Here is a 19,484-nt window from a genome sequence, read left to right as displayed (position 1 = left end):
TGGTTTGATGAAAAGTACTGATGCTGTTTCGTGCCTGGATTGGGGTACTTCTAATCAAGCTTCAGGTACAGGTGTTCCTGTGTGAACATGTAATGTTTGTTTTCTGAAAATGTGTTCAGTGGCCCGGTAATTCCCTCAACATCCTTTTTGGGGGGGGAACAATTTTTTGTGAGTGCTTGAATTATCCTTGCTTCAAAGTGGGCACAGAGATTCTGAAAAGCACCAGCAACTTTGTTCTGCAAGATGTTGAGAATGGGGTCAAAATGGAAGTTGTATTTATTACAATCAATCTCAAGTAAAATAGAATCAAAAAATTTGCATATCTAAACTCTAGTTCGTACAAGAAGCTTTTTTATTGCTTTTCTGTATCACTTTACAGACTGCATGTATGCTGATTCCTCAGTATCAAAGATATGTCACTTGAGCCCTTTTAATCTCCTAAGCAAACTAGGGTCATCAAAGCTTGGTTTATTTTTTCATCATTAAAAGTAACCACCTCTGACAACCCTCTTCCCCTGAAAAGATACAGCTTTCTTAAAGGTCTTTCAGCACTGTTCTTTTGAGGAGGAGACATTGTAATAGGCTTGTCAGGAAAATGATCCTTTTCAGCTTTTACTCTCAGAATTTTATAATTGTTTCATAATTTATAAATATATGTAATGGTGAATAATTAGGGAACAATGGTGGAATATATAGCTGTCGGGTATTTTTGTCAGTTCCTATCAGATGCAGGTAATACCTTTGCTAACTCTTTAATGTGACGTTGGGCAGCTTGGTGTCGTTATTGTTAGAATTCTAAGTGAGGGGATTCTTGTTCATGATACTGACATAAGTAGCTTGTGCTTCTCACAGAATAATCTTGAAGTTTGCTACCTATTTATTATGAAATCAAAGACTATGGGAGAAAATTTTGGAATTTCCAGGGACACAGCACCTGGTGAAATATTGCATCTCCAGTTACTGGCGGGTCTTATTAGTCTTTTGCTCATTATTAAGAGGACATTGACATGAATTATTTATTTTGTGACTTTTGGGGTGTTTTTTTTATATACAGGTTGCTCAAGGAAGGAAATCACTGAACACTGGGAATGGCTTGAACAGAATTTGTTGCAAACTCTTTCAATCTTTGAAAATGAGAATGACATAAATACATTTGTCAGAGGAAAAATACAGGTAGTTAAATATGTTATTATTAATGTTGTTAATGATAAATGTGACTGTGAAAGGAAAACTGATGTGAATTCTAAACAAGTTTGACCTGATAGTCTCCAGGCTGCTCCACCTTTTTTGAAGGAAAGCCACAGTCTAAGTAACAGCATGTGTGTAAAAATTAGGGAAACTGGGATTAGTGCACATAAATAACTATAGCAGTGTATTTAAAATTTATGTAGATACATAAAAACTATAGGCAGGGCTTCAAACATTGTATGTTCTAAAATTAATTGCACTGTTGCTTCTGTTTTAAACTTTGACAGCTTTCTATGTAACTGCTTTTCCAGTGCAAAGCTTTAATTATTTATATTTTTTTCCACACACTCATCGTATAATGTCTCCTTACCCTCTTCTATGTAGTTAAATCTGTAGTGTTGGCATTTACAATTCATATAGGTGTTAGGAGTTACTGGTTAAATGGGTTGGTTGGTTGGTTTTTTGGAGTTGGGGGGTTTTTTTGGTCAGTTTTACCCGAATTACTTTTTTCCTTATAGGAGAGATAGTAGCTATACTGGTAAAAAGTACTTTATCCACACTAAGAATTACCTAAAAATAAATATTTTGGTAGGAGATTAATTGTAAGCAATATTACTGTACTTGCTTGCTGTGTATTCTCAGCACTGGCTTTGTCTCATTCCTCTTTTTAACATTTCATGTAGTAAGCCAACTGTCCTAATCCCTGGTTGTGTTTTACTGGTGAATCAGGTATGAGGGCCATAGATGATCATGGAAACACCTTCTACGAGAAGACATCTGTCTTGTGACAATTTAAGGAAATTGTTATTTTTTTAGGGTTGGACAAATACTTAATGTGAATGATGGTTTGCTGTCTTATACTCTGCTTTCCATGTAAATAATGAGCAATCTGAAGGCAAGAAGTCACTATCCTTTTTATAACTTTAATACAGAAGGCAATAGAGAAGAGGCATAAAAGAAACCGGGGAAAATAAGCGAATAGACCAGAACTTCAGTATAGAACAGAAGGAAAAGTACCGTGGTCTTTGAGGCATCAAAAAGCAGCTTTTCACCAGACTGCTGCCACTTGAAATTTGATGATGGTCTTCTGCACCTGAAAGTGAATGATTTTTCCATCCTGCCAGTTAATCTAACAGGAGATTTCCTTTTTTCCTCTTGCTTTTCTCTTTTGCTCGAGGTCCACTAGGAGGGGTCATAAAAGTTGTTTGATATTTCCCCTAATGAGTAACAGATCCTTTTTTCTTGCTTTTTTAAAGAAAATTTTCTGGTTAAATCCTATCCCTGTCTCCTCAGGGAGCATGTTTTCTCGGAAGGTGAAAATATTACAATTCATAGGTGCTTTACAAGGTTGTTAGGAGTATTTGAGATAGGCTAGTTAATAACAGGGTACTGGCAAGTGGTTGGTCTTTGGTTGCTTTTGACATAGGCCCGGTAGGGAGCAAGGACATCAGAAAGACTTGAATAAAGTAAATAAATATATAAGCAAAAGAATGAGCAGAAGCATGAGACATAAGCAAAAGACTCTTGACATTGCAGTAGCTGTTGTGGCCTCCGGCCCAGACAGCAGTGGTGATAAGGATATCTGATACCCCATGGCAACTAACCTGCTGTGTGCTTCTTTCACTCCCTACTAGGGCATCATCGCTGAGTACAACAAAATCAATGGCATCAAGGAGGATGACGATACAGAAAAATTTAAGGAAGCCATAGTAAAATTTCACAAGCTCTTTGGGATGCCGGAAGAAGAGAAATTAGTGAACTACTATTCCTGCAGTTACTGGAAGGGGAAGGTTCCCCGTCAGGGCTGGGTGTATCTCAGCATTAATCACCTTTGCTTTTACTCTTTCCTCATGGGCAGGGAAGGTACGTTTTACAGTGGAGTGGTGGTCTGTGCATCTAAGAACTGTTAGGAAATCTGTAGTTTGTTACTGTTCACCTGCTGAACCATTGGGGGTGCAAAGACGTTGCTGAGGAAAAGAGGAGCAGGGGGCAGTTTCCTGACTGTCATGCTGCCGGACTGTGTGCTTGTTCCCTCGTTTGGTTTGTGTTTCTTAGAGTAGTTCTCTGTAAAACAATACTTGGGCATAGTTTAGATGCATGTTCACTTCAGGGACTGTGTCCAAAAGGGAATAGGGATGAAATCACACCAGTTTTGATGACTTCTGCTCTTACACAGTCCTCCAGTACTACTCTGGCAGATTTTGCAACCTCAAATACTACATTTATTTCTTGTACAACACCAGAGCATCACAAAGGGTTTAGAGCAGACCCAGGATCAAAAACTACAGTGTGGATGCAGTCTGCTCCAGAGGGAGTTAATTCTAAGCTGTGTGGAGCAATCCCAAGTCTTTCTGTTTAGCTGTGTAGGCATACCCTAATGAACGACTGGCTGCTTGCTGCTTTTTTTTTTTTCCTTTTTTTTTTATTTTGACAAAAATAAATGTAGATTTAGTCCCTGTTTTAAGGACAATATCCTAACCCGTAGCAGTGTTGGAAGAAGAGGCAAGGTTTTGCCATTACTGTAATATGTGAAATTTTTAACGTAAGCCTGTCTGATGTGTTTAGAGTATGTGTCTTTGCTTCCACAGGAAAAGAGGGCATCAGAGTCTGAGTGCATGCTGTGGCAATGACAGATTATGTTAGCCCTCCTAGCTTTGTAATGCTTTTGTGTAGTGTCCTGCACAGAAGTAAAGGATATTTAAACTCTGCTGTTTGCTGTTTGTCAGGTGATCATAGTTTGTTTGTACAAGCTGGGTCTATTTATGCTCTCCCTGCTTTTCAAGATGCAAGAAAATTTCAGCTGAATACATTTTATAGGAAGAGGAAGGTAAATGGTTTTGAATATGCTGATTTTTGTACTGAATTTATTTTTTTTTATCTGTTCAGCAAAGTTAGTTATCCGCTGGGTCGATATCACTCAACTTGAGAAGAATGCAACACTGCTCTTCCCTGATATGATCAAAGTGAGCACAAGGTCAAGTGAACATTTCTTCTCAGTATTCCTTAATATCAGTGAGACCTTTAAACTCATGGAACAGCTTGCCAATATAGCTATGCGACAGCTTTTGGACAATGAGGGATTTGAACAAGATAGGTCATTACCCAAACTGAAAAAGAAATCACCCAAAAAAGTATCTGCACTAAAACGGTAGGTAGCACTGGTTCTCAGTTATTTATTTCTCCTCAGTCCTTTTACTTGCAGGATTTTATCTGAAAGTTTTTTAATATTGCTGCCATTTATTGTTACTCCAAAAGGAATGATTGATTCCAGCAGTGGCAAAATGTGAATAATTCTTTAAATATGATTACTTGGTTTCCTGTTTGAAATAAGAAAGGGAAAACATTTGAATACGAGTGTGTTACAAAAATAAAAGAAACATATTTGAGCCAAATTCTCATTTGTTCAGAAGCTCATTAACATATCTCTTGACACTGGCTGCATTAGGTATCTGTTGTAAGGCCCTTTTATGTTACCAGGGGAAGGTAGCAAAGCGATTGAAGTGTTATTAAGACATGCGTCTAACATGCATACTTGGCCCTATAACGGGAATTGAAAAATTACGCTAGGTGATGAATTTTATCTAGAACTTACTTTAGGTAACAGAGAGAGAATTTTATGTCATTTTTTGTAAGCGCTGAAAAATTATCTGGAAAGTGTTTCTGCTTCCTTTATAGATACCATACTGCGATTTGATAGTTTCTTGTTAATTTTTTCATTATTTATGTTGATCATGTGAACATACGGAATTGTAACCAGTGCTGCTTTTGATTTTTCATTACTTAGTGACACCTGACATGCATTATGTCACTTAGATTTGTCTTTCTAACTGTTCAGTGTTTTGCACTGAATGCATTATCAACACTAAGTCTTGAAATTGTTAACAAACTCTAGCCTCGAGGATTCCATCATGTTAATAAATAAGCCTCAAAGAAGCATTTTTGGTGTAGTATTGAACGGAGTCATGTGTTATTTAATAATAAATGGATTCACTGTATATATTCACAGAAAGTAGGACTGAATATGAAAAGATGATCCAGCCTGTCTTCTCCGAGAAATCACAATCGATGTATCTGTCATTCATGGCAGATTTTTTTTCAAGTAGTTTTAGAATCTTCCAGCAGCGAAGACTACACATCCCCTATATGCAAACTGTTTCCACTGTTTTGCTGTACACCCAGTGTTTAACTGAGTTGTATGTTGCAGGTAGCTTGCAATGATTTCTGTAAACTGTATCTTAAAATGTATTATGTATTTCTTAAAACAAGAAAAGCTTTCTGTGATGTGTTTTTTGGGGTTTTTTTAGGGATCTTGATGCCAGAGCAAAGAGTGAGCGATACCGTGCATTATTCCGACTTCCCAAGGATGAGAAATTAGATGGACACACAGACTGTACTCTCTGGACTCCATTCAACAAAATGCATATTTTGGGTCAGATGTTTGTCTCTACAAACTACATTTGCTTTACTAGTAAAGACGAGAACTTGTGCAGCCTTATTATCCCTCTTCGAGAGGTAAGTATTTGTAAATTTACAGGGCAAATAATAAGGCAATATCCTGTTGGAAATTGCATTCTAGCTTTGATGTTTTTCTCATTGGAGGAAAGCCTCTTTTCATCCCTTTAATCTCTTGTGAGCATACTATTCTGATTTTTTCTAAGTAATATTTAATGACTGTGTGTCTTAGTTCAAAGTTCCTACTACTAAAATTCACAGGGAGCTTTCTCTGTCAGTTTTTACAACCCTTATGAGTCCTTCCTCTTCTGTAACTTATATTCTGATTTACAGCCCCATGGTATGATTTTTGTGCCTCACAGGGAGGCACAGGCGATAAAACTTCCTAGACTAATGAGTGGACCTTCTATTAAAGAATCTGTCAGATAAAATTTGCTTTTGTCAAATGTAAGAAAAGATTCATAATCCTAAAGATTGGAATTTTCTTTTCATACAGACTTGCAACCATTTATTCCTGTGTATGGAAAACATTTGTCAGCATTTTACAAGTTGGTGTGCTTCCCTTTTTTAAAGCTGGCTGCTTAAAACATGTATTCAGTAAACAGTATTTAAGACTGATGCAGTAAAAAAAAATTATGTTGGGGAGGTTTTTTGATTGACTTGATTTGTGGGTTCATGGAAAAATGTGTAAAGTAAGTCTTGGAAATAGTAGCAAAGCTGATGTAACCAAGGACAGTTTGGCTTGACTGAAGAACTGTGGAGTATTTCAAGGCACTGTTTTCCCCCACAAATCATCAAGAGTAAAAACAAATGGTCTTTGTTTGGTAACTTTGAAGTACAGCTTCTCCACAGTGTGTTGCAATGACTTTGGTTATTTGAGAAGAGACATTAGATTATGGTTGCACTGTTTGTCTGGAACGCCAAGGCAACGACAGTCCTCCAGGTAAAGTGGAGGAGGAGAACAAAGTGTATTTAACAAGACCTCTTTTCCTGGATGCATATTTAGCAACTGCTTTTGATAACCACAGCTGCAGCAGCATGGGATTCAAAACAGCTCTAAAGCTTTAAGAGAAAGAAATAGCTGAAGGGATGAGTGCTTTTGTGTGAACTCTCAGCACCAGCAAGGAGAACAGTAACACACTGGGTAGCACCAGTCCTCAGAACAACTGATCAGTACTCTTAATAATTAAAAGGAAGCTTCCTATTTAATTAAAGCTTTGGGCCAGACCCTAACCTAATTCCAGTATTCTGATATCCTGGAAATGTTTTGACAGATGAGACAATAACAAAGCATCGATTCAGAAATTATGATCGGAAGAGACGCTTTTCAGTGGCTGACCGCACTGCTCACTGCACCCAGTAGGTGCAGTCTCCGAGATCAGCACTATAGATATGTGCACGTCTCTGCTTGAATAGGAAATAAGTGGATGCCAGCTCTCATGACAGCAGAGCATGCTGACTACCACAATGTCTGCCCTGTGCCTCTCAAACTTGTCTTTTGTGCTGATAACGCTCAAGCAGTTTTAGAGTGGAACAGAAAAATTACATAGGAACACCTTTTAGCTATTTTCAATATGCTGTCAGTGAAGGTGCTTTAAGTAAATTAATAACTAATAGATTTGCAGTTAACAGACACATAAGAGGAAGTTGGAAGGACAGAGAAGTGGTTTATCACCTGAGCTGTGCATTGCAGTCTTCAAATATATCTTCAAAGAAAATGTTGTGTGAAAAATGGTTATCCTATCCTTTTAGCTAAAGAGTTATTAATATTATAGCACTAATGCCTTACCGCTGATTACTATTTTTAAAAAAGTTAAAAAAAAGCAAAAGCAAAATTAAAGGTCCTAATAAACTGAAATGTGCCCTCTTCTAGCCTGAAGGCAGTAAGACGGTTTTCATTACCTAGAGAATTATTTAAAGTCATAAAAGCACTGGTTAGAAGTACTTATGGTTGTGATTTCTGTTTTGTTCAATGTATGAACTGCACAGACTTGATTTTTTTATTTAAGGCTAATAATTGGTAATGTATAACACACAGCTGTTACATAATTCACCCACAGTGTATGACTTAACCCTAAAATCTCGTTGTACTGATACGCTTTACCAAAAGCTCGGGGAACTGATGCCCTGTACTCACTAGATTACGGTGTGAGTACTGTTTACACGTTGGAGTTCAGTTAGATTAGTGACAATTTCACTAACAACTGAAGGCCAAACAGAAACCACTTCACATGGTTAGATGTTTTCCTTTGTAAGGAAAGACATGGGGTTCATTTCCCTTTGTTGCAGGTTTCTATGTACTGTGAAAATACAGTTGCAATGACGGTTGTTATCACAGTATGCCACTACAGTATAGCAGAACAGGAGCGTTGTCCCAAAAATGGCTTGTTCACATATACTGGCAATAAAAAGTAAGCAAAAGTCTCTGTTGGTTCAGCCTGTGCTGGTGTTGGGGAGCAGGAGAGGGATTTGAAGGTCCTGCAAGAAAGCCCATAGATCTGCATCCCACAGAAGAAATTTTGTTTTACTGATTCTTTTAAAATAAAGCCTGAGGAAAATAAACTAAGTAGCTCAAAGGAGTTTTACTGGAGAATGTACTGAAGCCAGCTCTTTGAGGGATGTCAGCCTTCATCTTTCAGACTTGTGAGTCCTTGCGTCCAAATCCTGTTTTCCTGCAGAGGGATGTCCATAGTGATCCAATAGAAGGAGGAAGGGGTGTGGGTTTATTGTGTTGAGATTCTTTCTTAGACTAAGCAACTTGATTAATGAAAGATCTTAAGCTGTAGCTACTGTTTCTCCTTAGGTGACAATAGTGGAAAAGGCAGACAGCTCCAGTGTGTTGCCTAGCCCATTATCAATCAGCACGAAAAACAGAATGACATTTCTCTTTGCCAACTTGAAAGACAGAGACTTTCTTGTACAGAGGATCTCAGACTTCCTGCAACAAACCACTTCAAAAATATACTTGGAAAAAAATATTTCTGGAAGCTATATCAGCTCAGATGATGAGGTATGTGGAGCAACATGAATCGTTTACTAGAAGAAGGGATTTTAACTGGTGTATGGAGAGAGAGAAGCCAGGAAAACCCTTTAAGTTTATGTAAACCTAAACCTTTGTACACAGAAATGTTTTCTGTTAATGTCTTTTGTGTTAATGCCTTTAGCTTCCTTAGGCTGAACAGTTAAAATGTGAGGATTAGGATATCTGTTCTTTCCATGTTAGACCTAAGAGAAATCACTATTGCTGTGGAAGAGCGCCTCTAACTCCTGCTGCCACGTTGTGAAATTACAGTAATTTTGTGGGAAACTGTCATAGTTAACTAACTGGTTAAATGAATAATACTGTTTAATATCTATCAATTTGTCCAAGTCAAAATGTAATTGTGGAATTTCGAAAATTTGAAGAAATAATCAGTTGATATGAAACTTCTTATAGAAGACTTTAGCTGCTAAATCTCATCCTTTGATTCTTCAGAAAACGATGTCTGAGCTGAGCAAGTTTGCATGTGCACTGCTAGCAAATTTTGGAACGTTTGAACTAACAAAAAAACAGCCAACCAACAACAACAAAAAACACACTCAAAAAAACCCTGAAAGCAAATAAATCTGTCCTGGACATCAGATGGCCCTATTCTGAACCACCTCCCTATTTATCTATGCAAAGTAAATGGTTCTTAAAAGATATGACTAGGTAAATGTTTCTCAGACACTTTGAATATAAAGGCTTCTACTGAATTCCTAGATTTTATGTATGAAATTTAGGTGCTTCATATCGCAACCTTGTCTGATCTGTTAAACCCAGCAAAGTTTAGCAGATCAGGTCTCAAAGCAGAAAAGGGTTTTGTAGTGTATCATTTTGGTTTTATGTAGGTGATCTCACATCCCAAGGTTGTACCAAGCCATACCTTAGTACTGTGCTGAGTAGCCCTACCCTGTTTGCCATGTAAATCTTAAAAGTAAGATTATTTTTTTTTACTTTGTGAATGGTGAGGTGTAATTAGTGTGTTGTACTTGTATACCAGGGCATATATTGCATATCTGTATAATGCCGAAACTTTGTCTTGCCTTTTGCCCTTAATGGATCTACATATTCTACCCATTGAACTAGAAACACAAATTAATAATTGCCGGCATTATTATTATATTTAGTAATAAAACTACATAGGTAGACATGCATTTAAATTTCAGGCATTTGGTGTGAACTGCTATATGAGATCATCCTGTGATAAATTTTCAAAGTTGCTTGAGAAGTCAGAAAATCCTTTCTCTTCAAAATATTTTTCTTCCAAATCACAATCTGACAGCGTTGAATTTTCTATAGGACATTTTTTTAAGTGGGAAAGCAAACTTTTTTTAATGTATGTCTATATGAACATATATACAAAGGCATGTGTGTATGTGTACGCACACATACATAAATACGTATTTTATATAAGTCTGATATTCTGGATGGTCAAGGAGCCATCTGGGGAGTCAACAATCCTGTGATGTTGACTGGAGACCAAGGGAGCTGATTTAATTGCCCAGAACTACTTAAAGTTAACGCTACCTTAGCAATTGTAATTACATAATTTGATTACTTTTTTTTTTTTTTTTTAGGGGGGTGGGGTAGCTGTTGAGAAACTGGAAACAATTTCATTCATCTATACTGGTTTAATTTCCGCTGTCATATGCTCAGCCTGTGAAAGTACCTGGGTGACTGAATTTGCTCAGTTTTTGTTAGCCGTTGGCATGTAATAATTCTGAAGTAAAATGAAGTAAAAAGTCCAGATGCTGGCTCAGCTCCATGTCTCTATTGCTTGTGACTGCTTTCTACAGGTGTTCACAAGATCGAGTAGTTTAATTTCTGCCAGTCCTCATAAAAGCCTCAGCTCTGAGTCGGAGGGAGAACGCCAGTTCAATCTCAATGACAATGGCATTCCAACAGCAACCCAAGCTTTAATGACAATGTATAGGCGAAGGTCGCCTGAGGAGTTCAATCCCAAGCTGGTAAAATACACTTCAGAGTGCTGTACCTGACCGGAAAAAGTTGTTAAATTATGTTTTCTTTAAAATCCATGTTTCTGGCCCAGAAGAGTTTCGTTCTGCCACAGACAGTTAAGAGGCAGTATTTTTCACAGAAATAAAGTGTTAAACATGCTGCCATTTTACCAACAAAACCAACTGCACTATGTTTAAAAAGCAAAGTTGGATGTAAATCAAGGAAAGGCTGTATGCCTGCTCTTAAGTACAACTGCTTCAACAATATTCTTTTAACAGCAAGGTCTGCTGGCATAAAAACTAAGAAATGGGAGGAGGCAGCCCATTAAGAAAAGAATTTGATTGTAGCCAAGTTATTTCTTGCTTGCTTGGAAAGTTAGGATGTTGCAGCTTTTTAGCAGTTAGCATTTCAGTGGGGCAGAGTGTTAGAAAGAGAAGCTGCATCTTTATACCTGCCTTTCTTTGCTTGTAGGCAAAAGAGTTTTTGAAGGAACAGGCCTGGAAGATTCACTTTGCTGAATATGGCCAGGGGGTCTGTATGTATCGTACAGAGAAAACCAGAGACCTTGTGCTGAAGGGCATTCCAGAAAGCATGAGAGGGGAACTTTGGCTACTGTTTTCAGGTAGGTATTCATTTGAATGTGGGGTACAAGCAAAAGTGTGAGGGAAGAAAGGATTTCAAAGATATTTAAAGGTGCAGATCATAAGCATCTAAAAATATTTGGAGCAAGTAAGGCTGCGATTGTTAGCAGGCACCACACTGGTTTAGACAGGAGTTCTGTTTAGACCAGTAAATACCCTTTTTCAAACAGGCTCTAATAATTAGGGAAGAATGTTACCAACAGTCAGCAGTCTAGGGGCTTCGACAACCACCAGCAGGCCTACTTCCCATTTATTTAATAATTTCTGAATCCAATTAAGCTTTTGGCTTTCACAGCAAGTTGTTGCAAGGAATTCCAAAGCTTAAGCATGTTGCGTGGAACCGCTATGGTTTTTGTTTGTTTGTTTTTTAATAATAGTAACAAAAAGTTACTCGACCATTTTATTAGGTGCCCTCAGTATGTGAAAAATGGTGAGAAAATATTTCTGTCCATCTTCCATCTACCATGAAGAATTCTTTAGATCTATGTCCCCTTAAACTTTTTCCAAAGTTGAAGAATTTTATTCGTTTTGCTACTAGTCATATGGAAATCAGTCCATACCTCAGGCTTTCTTCATAACCTTTCACTTACTGTATGCCACCTGTAGCTCTGCCCCTCCCCAGATAGTTACCACAGGTACCCACTCCATATGAGCAAACCAAGGACTTTACGTGGTGATCTAATGACGCTTTCTGGTTTTTCTGCTTCTTCCCTAACAGTGCTTAATTTTGTACATCTTCTCTTTGCTGTTGGGCATTAAACAAATGTTTTCAGACAATATACACAGGAATGCAGAGATCTGTCCTGTGTGTGATTAATAGCTAGTTTGGACTGATTTTCATGGTCTATGTATGATTAGTACCTTCCACGTGCATTACTTTGTGCTACTGATGCTTGATTTCCTTCACTGCTGAGATTTTCATTTCCAGAGAAGCTCTAAAGTCAGCAGTGAAATCTCCTAGCCACTCTGTGAGCATGCAATAGTATCCCTAAGACAGCCTAAGTGCTCTACCCAAGATGACAGTCATTTTCAGAAGCTGGAATAGAGCTCAGGAGTTCCTGTCTCTTGTTTTGGCTGACATACCATACTTTCTGCAACCAAGCATTAATTTACTTCTTCCTCGGGGCACGTAGCTTTCTCAGAGGCATGTTTTGAGTTATTTAGGATAGTCAAACCCACAGCCAGCTGCAGAGAGAGCTCATGATACCATGTGACTGCATAGCTGGTTTGTTCCAGCTGAGGGAGATGCTTATCTTCTTCCTTTTCAACCTCATTATAAAATGCCTGTAGAGGAGAAGACAAGAAGGGGTTATACCTCAGTCACCTAAGTACATCCTTTGTGGTTTTTATCACCTTTACAAAAATAACATTTCATATATTTTTTTTTTCAAAGTTCTTGTTGGTGACATTCAAGATGAAAGGGTAGCAGAAGATCGTAGTGCTGAGATACTGTATCTGCTAACCCTTGCTTTTTTTCTTCTTGTTTTAATACTGTTCTCCCGCTCTCAGGAGCCATTAATGAAATGGCCACTCATCCCGGCTATTATGAGGACCTAGTGGAGAAATCAATGGGAAGGTATAATCTTGCTACAGAAGAGATAGAGAGGGATCTGCACCGCTCCCTTCCAGAACACCCTGCATTCCAGAACGAGATGGGTATTGCTGCTCTAAGGAGAGTCTTGACAGCTTATGCTTTTAGAAATCCAAACATAGGATATTGTCAGGTAATTGAAATGCCTTGGCACTCTGTCAGTTTCCTTATGCTTATTTCTTCAGTCATGTAGACAAGCATTTGGCTGTGTAAAGTACAATACATGTATAATGCTGTGTGTGAGGTAAAGCCTCAGTGCCGCAGAATTACAGTAATGCTGAGTTCAGAGGGATTTGACACAAGGACCTACTCTAACAGAAGTATTAGCAGCACATGCTGAGGTGTGCATAGTTTTCTGTAAGCATATTTTCTGCCCATAACCTAGAGAACGGACAGAGGATAATAGAGCTATCCTGATGTGCATCTACAGAAAATGACAAATGGACCCTGAAGAAGCGTTCTTTTCTTTTAAGTAAAAAATAAAAACAAACCAACAACAAACTTTTATTGTTCAGCCTTAAATTTTTACCTACTTATTCAGTGTATTAGCTGTAATAACCCTCCAGAACCAACTTTACTTTTTTTCAATGATGTCATTAAATCATTCAAAAATAAGCTAAAACTAAATAAAATAAAATAAAGCACCCTAGAAGATATCTTATCACTGTGCATCACAACCGTGTATCAGTAGAGTTAATGCTAACCAGTGTATGATTTTGAAGTTCTTGTGCCTGTGATTCAGATCACTGCATTTTCTGGGTGCAAATCATTCCTTCTTGCGATGTAACTTTGACTTACCGCCTGGGCCCCTGTGGGTTATTTTTTGGTCTTGCTACCTATTTTTGCAAAAAGGAAGCTTGAATTCATGAGTATTAAGAAGCCTGATTAATGTCTGACTGTGAAGACTCCTAGTTACAACATGAGTAAGTGAAAGTACAAGCAACTCTAACAGATACCATAATAAATTATTTAATAACAAATGTAATATTAAGTAATAGCCACAATAGCTTTTTGTAAAGGTTGTTTAACAGAGGAACAGTGACGCTGTTCAGAAGGACACTGTGATTCTGTTTCTTGCAGCTGTCACAGTAATTTTTAATAGCCTTGGGCCTTGGTTCGTGGCATTCCGAATGCTCACGCACAGTTACAGTGAGAAATCAGGCACTGAAGTATTTAATACATTGGTAGACAAGATAAAAAGGAGTAGCATAGACTTCGACAGAGTTGTAGCGTTGTTCTGAGTTTCAGTTGAAACCTTAGTTGCTGTTTCAAACAGATAATGATCAGACTGGAGTCTTAAAATGTTACAGGATCTGAAATGAGTAGCTAATTCCTTAGAAGGCAAACTGAGAAGAAAATGGTGCTGAAATACTTCATTTCTTCAGACTAACGGAGGTCTAGTCAAAGGTTGTAAGCAAACAATTCAGAGGTCATTGCACGATGCTGTGATATTTGAAATGGAGCGGAACAGGCCATAAAAAACTGTCAGGTACACAATCAAACGTGGAGAGTAAGCAACAGAAGAGACTTCTGTTTCGCTATGCTCTGGTTGTTCACGGCTGACACTTATAGGCATTTGCCTGCATTCTCAGATGCTGTCTTGACCTTTTTGTAGGAGCATAAAGCACGGGGAGTGCAGACTGCCTCTGCAAGGGATGGTGCAGCCGCGGCCATCGGTAGTGCTGTAGGACACACTTTGTCTGCATCAGACCCCGGTTCCCCAGAGCACCTATTGGCAGAATATCAATAGCAGTGTAACTAGATGCTTGCACACCTGAGTAGGCCCTTGATTATGAAAAAAATATTGATTTACTTTTTCCTTTTTAAAAAACCAACACGCTGACAATTTTTCATCAGCTATTTGAGGCTTTCTTAAGCCTTCCTTTGCGCACTAGAAAAACCACTGCCTACTGTTTTTACAGGAAAATACTTGAAGAGTTTGGGGTCTGCAGGGGGAGATGTAGCTAATTTCCTAACCCTAGTAACCACTTCCCTGCCCAGTTACTGTGGTACATATTGAATAAATGGGTCTAGCAATTTATATTTTTCTCTCTTTTAGGCTATGAATATTGTCACTTCAGTACTCCTCCTTTATGCAAAAGAGGAGGAAGCTTTCTGGCTGCTGGTGGCTCTGTGTGAACGTATGCTACCTGACTACTACAACACAAGAGTTGTTGGTATGTTATGGAGAAATTTTCTAAAATTTAAGCAAATTAATTGGTATTATTTGTACTGAAACAACCATGTGTGTAGATGTATGTGTAGCACAGATGCAACTGTAAATGCCAGTGGCAAGACAGTTTGTTCAGGAGCATAGAAATAATTCCCTAAACAGATACTGTGATAGCCAATAGTTTTTCATTTACTTAGGATAAGATGCATTCTAAAGTGGGCTTAAAGTAAATAAAAAACAGACAGAAGGCTAAAATTTGAATTTCAGATGATCCTGATTAAGGTAAGGTGGATACGGAAGCTTTGGCAATTTGCAGTAGAAGTCTTTGTGCCTGTTTACCTCTGATTTGAAAGGGCACAAGTATCTGAAAGCTGTTGTTGTCAGATGACTGTCTCCTTGTGTATACGGAAGTGAATGGCTCTTCAGTTTATCGTGGGAACTGTCTTACTGTAGCTCACAAATGCTTGAGATACTTATCCAGCCTTAGAAATTACTCTTCCTGGACTGATTAAAACACTGATGTTATAGCATGGTTATGTATAACACGGGGTTCTCTTGAAATAAATCCAAATCCTTACAGTCACCCTGGCCTCCTCCAACAGGTGATGCTGAGAAGTCTTACTCTAATTAGTAATGGTAAGTACTAAGCCATCGTATAACTTCTGTAGGTGTTAGGCCAAACTGATCCTTTGTTAGCTCTTACAAAATGTATCATTAAAACAAAAAAACATACTATAGATTCTGTTCAGCTGCTGAACTGTACATACAAATTGAATCGTTGTTCATCTGAAAGTGAGAAAATGTGTGTGAGCATCATGTAGAATATTCTTAGATTTTGTATTTATAGAGAGAGAATGTATATGTATATATTTTTTTCTCCTCTAAGTGGTGATGTGGTCAGTTGCTCCCAAATTAATGGACACCCAACCTTATTTGTTTTCAACAGGAGCATTGGTGGATCAGGGTGTCTTTGAAGAGCTGGCTCGTGACTATGTTCCACAGCTTTATGACTGCATGCAGGACTTGGGTGTAATATCCACCATTTCCCTGTCCTGGTTCCTCACTCTTTTCCTCAGTGTAATGCCATTTGAAAGTGCAGTGGTTGTTGTGGATTGTTTCTTCTGTGAAGGAATAAAGGTGATATTTCAATTAGCGCTTGCTGTCCTCGATGCTAATGTAGACAAGCTGCTTAACTGTAAAGATGATGGAGAAGCCATGACAGTCTTGGGAAGGTATTTATTACAGAAAATAAAGTCTCTTAATTTTATTTTTCTTTTTGCTTACTTTTCTGATTTGTGGTGTTCTATGTTGAAATACTCAGCTTAAACCAGGACAGTATGTGTTAATCTTTTACATGCTTACAGTGCCCTTTCACTGATATAAGGTACTCTTTACATTATCTAAAAATAACATTAAGTGACCAACAGGATATAAATTATTCTTTCAAGACATTCAAATAAACTTCCCAAACCTTGTTATAGAAACTTACTTTGATTGATTATTTCAGTTGATGACATGGGTTTTGTTACTTCATCTTTTGCCTGCTACCTTTTGAACACTGCTAAGAAAAAGCCTTGAGCTCAAGGGAAATTGTTTTGGGAATGGACTAAACAGAACTCAGAAGAATTAGGTAGGTTCTTGAATGAATAGATTTCAGTGAAACAGGAGGCTGATAAATAAAACAGATTGAGTCATTTAATACAATCTGATACTGCTGAGTGTAATCTCTGATTTCCTCATGTTTGGTGGTAGTATTTAGTTTTCAATATGCTGCTGAAACTTTGGAAATTTTTTTCCTAATAAGTTTCATTAGTATAGATAGCCTTACTGAAGTCTGTTTCTAATTTCTTTGGGATTAAGGAAGACTATGGTTACGTTTTCTCTGAAGTAAGCCCCAGTGCTTGCTGAGGATTTAAGTGTTCTGCAGCTGCAAGGTAGAAGATAGATGATCTACAGAAGCTGCACCAATGGGAGGAACAAGCCCCTAAAGCCCCTTGCAGCGAGGTTGGGCAGTAGCAGGACAGGAGGGTATGTAGACTAAAGCACACTGACCCTTGTTCCCTTGGTGTTGTAATTCTCTTAGCATATTTAAACAGCCAGAAGCAACAAACCTGTTCGGTAAGCCACTTGTTTGTGACTAGCAGTATCTCAGCTCTTTCTTTATAAGGATAATGAATTACCAGTGTTACCTTACCTTTCTTTGAGAAAAAGCAGTGTTAGGCTTTGTCAAATTACTGATGTCAAAAAATCATGTAGTTCATTAGTAGAGAGCACCTTGATCATTTTTACATTTAATAATCTATATGTAACCCTTATTCTATTAACTCTCAGAAGGGAGGAGTTACAAATGAATCTTGGGTTCCTCATTTCTTTTTTTTTTTTTTTTTTTTTTTTCCCCCACCAGATATTTGGACAGCGTCACTAATAAGGACAGCACTCTTCCACCCATTCCTCATCTTCACTCACTGCTCAGTGATGATGTAGAGCCTTATCCCGAGGTGGATATCTTCAGACTAATCAGGTCTTCCTATGAGGTAGGATAGGATTTCTTAAGAGGAACTTGCCAACCCACACTAGTTCTGCTTTACAGAGGAATTTGATGCTCTGTAGTTTGGCTTTGCTTGGAACTGAAAGAACATAAAAGCAATACAGACTCATCTTAGAAGTCTGAAATGGGGTAGGGGAGAGGGTTTAGTCTTTTTTTTCTTTTAACTGGAGCTATTTTGTATAGAAGCTTGCAGAATCAAAGGAGAGCAGCCCACAACCAAAAAGTGATTTACAAACAAAAGGCTGACCTTGTAATTCAGAAAAGGTTAATTCTCATCTAAGCTTTTTCATGCTTTTCCAAACTGAAATACTAGTAAAATCTATATGATTTCAGAAGACCTTTCTATTATTAGTGGAACTTTCTTTTACCTTTTTTTCTGGCAAGTGTTGATTATGATCGTGGGCCACTAGCTTCTATATTATCACCAAAGCTAAAAAAACTTTCAAGTGAAAGTAGCTGGTAACAACCAATATCGGTAAAGCACAGAATAAAGCCTGCAAAAAACCTATAATTTGCAAACCAGCTTCATTGTCCTTAAATTTAAAAAATAAGCCATCAGTTAAAATCCCCCTGATGATTACGCTATTAATTTTTTTATAATAATTAAAGAGTAACTTTATAAAGAGTTACTCCTTAATTTCCTTTTTTCTACCCTTGTGTGTAAAAATTAGTATTTTTAGTTCAAGGTGTAGGTTCATACTTGGCAATATGACAGCTGTTTCAGAGGCACTTCCTATGTCCCTAAACCCACCTTGCTTTAATAACATGATACCTGTTTAAGGAGGTAGGTAGTCCATAGTGTATTCTACGCTGAAGGGCAAACTGCATCAAGGTAGATGTATATTCTCCTTCACACAGTGTTAGAATGGGGAGAAGGACTTTTATTGTGAAATTGTGTCCCTTGTATTTTTCAGATTTCCTCATCATGAAGACAGCTTGCACTGGCTCAACTGCGTTTAGATAAATAACCTGACTCCAGGCAGAGCCAGTCTGTCTTTGTGGGGCTTATGCAGCACAGAACCTTGTAGCTCTTTCTAGATAAATAACCAGCTGTACTCCAGTATAGTTAGGCAAAACAAATGGCGTGGGAAGTGAAGAGCTGTGAGGAAAGCAGGAGTTAGTTGTAAAGAGAGAATTAGTTTTGGGAGAGTCGTTGTTGGTTGATTTGATTACTTTAAAAAAAAAAAAATCCCAACAATTCAACAGTAAACTATCAAGATAAAAAAACTTCAGGACATCTGTTACTCAATGACTGTTATGTTCCTCAGTTAGTTGTGTGTACTCAAAGGTTGGGAACTCACTGGTAGCTTTATTGCGGCTACAAAGAGCAAAATAGCAGGTAAGCAAGCATATCTTGGCTCTTTTTAGAATTTAAGCTGTTAAAGGTACTTGTTGGGTAACCATCTGACCTACAGCTGAAAAAAATTTGCTTTTTTGGCGGGGAGTCCTTTGCCCTCCCTCAAACTGACACACACTTCCCCAAGAGGGAAAAAAACATGTCCCTTGCAGACTGTCCTATGTTGTTTGTCGTGGGAACGTGATGAGTCTGAGAACTTGGTGAAGGCATAGCACTGGCAGAAACGAACTGTTTGGATTGTTTTATGAAGAGCTAGCTTCCATCATGCTCTGATCCTGTCCAGCTCTTAGGTAATCATGTCAGATGCATATGTGAGAAGTCTCCAGTGAAAACTGAAGTAATTCAGAGGAAGTTTTTGGTAATTAAGCAATTAGCACCCCTGTCTGTGATGATACTGAACAGACTTTCTACTTCTTTTCAAAGAAGAGAGGCATTCTTGAAATACACATAACAAATACATTTTATCCTGCCAGTAGTTTTTTCACTTACTGAAAATACTTTTCAGTAAGAAATCTCTTTTTGTTCAATTTTGCAATTAATTCAGAAGTCACAG

At 37.9% G+C, this 19,484-nt stretch overlaps 1 protein-coding gene across 7 annotated transcripts in view; it reads left to right on the top strand.

The window, feature by feature from the left end:
- TBC1D9 (TBC1 domain family member 9) overlaps positions 1-19,484 on the top strand; it is a 55,222-nt gene that overhangs the window by 21,167 nt on the left and 14,571 nt on the right. For 6 of the 7 annotated variants that reach the window (XR_008729897.1, XR_008729896.1, XM_055696767.1 and 3 more), the window contains exons 3-13: positions 1,055-1,173; positions 2,823-3,051; positions 4,075-4,336; positions 5,493-5,700; positions 8,444-8,650; positions 10,459-10,629; positions 11,093-11,243; positions 12,772-12,986; positions 14,913-15,030; positions 15,973-16,258; positions 17,431-17,560. Coding sequence is in view for 5 of the 7 variants with exons in the window: in XM_055696767.1 (XP_055552742.1) it covers positions 1,055-1,173; positions 2,823-3,051; positions 4,075-4,336; positions 5,493-5,700; positions 8,444-8,650; positions 10,459-10,629; positions 11,093-11,243; positions 12,772-12,986; positions 14,913-15,030; positions 15,973-16,258; positions 17,431-17,560 (2,096 nt within the window). In the remaining 2 variants the exon portion in view is untranslated. Of the gene's footprint in view, positions 1-1,054; positions 1,174-2,822; positions 3,052-4,074; positions 4,337-5,492; positions 5,701-8,443; positions 8,651-10,458; positions 10,630-11,092; positions 11,244-12,771; positions 12,987-14,912; positions 15,031-15,972; positions 16,259-16,886; positions 17,049-17,430; positions 17,561-19,484 lie in introns of those variants that run through there. The other variant, XM_055696789.1, reaches the window with a different exon arrangement.

This window comes from Falco cherrug, chromosome 1 (genome assembly GCF_023634085.1).
Source record: "Falco cherrug isolate bFalChe1 chromosome 1, bFalChe1.pri, whole genome shotgun sequence".
Lineage (NCBI taxonomy): Eukaryota > Metazoa > Chordata > Aves > Falconiformes > Falconidae > Falco > Falco cherrug.
Note: the sequence above shows the minus strand (reverse complement) of the source record. Positions and strands in the feature narration are given on the sequence as shown.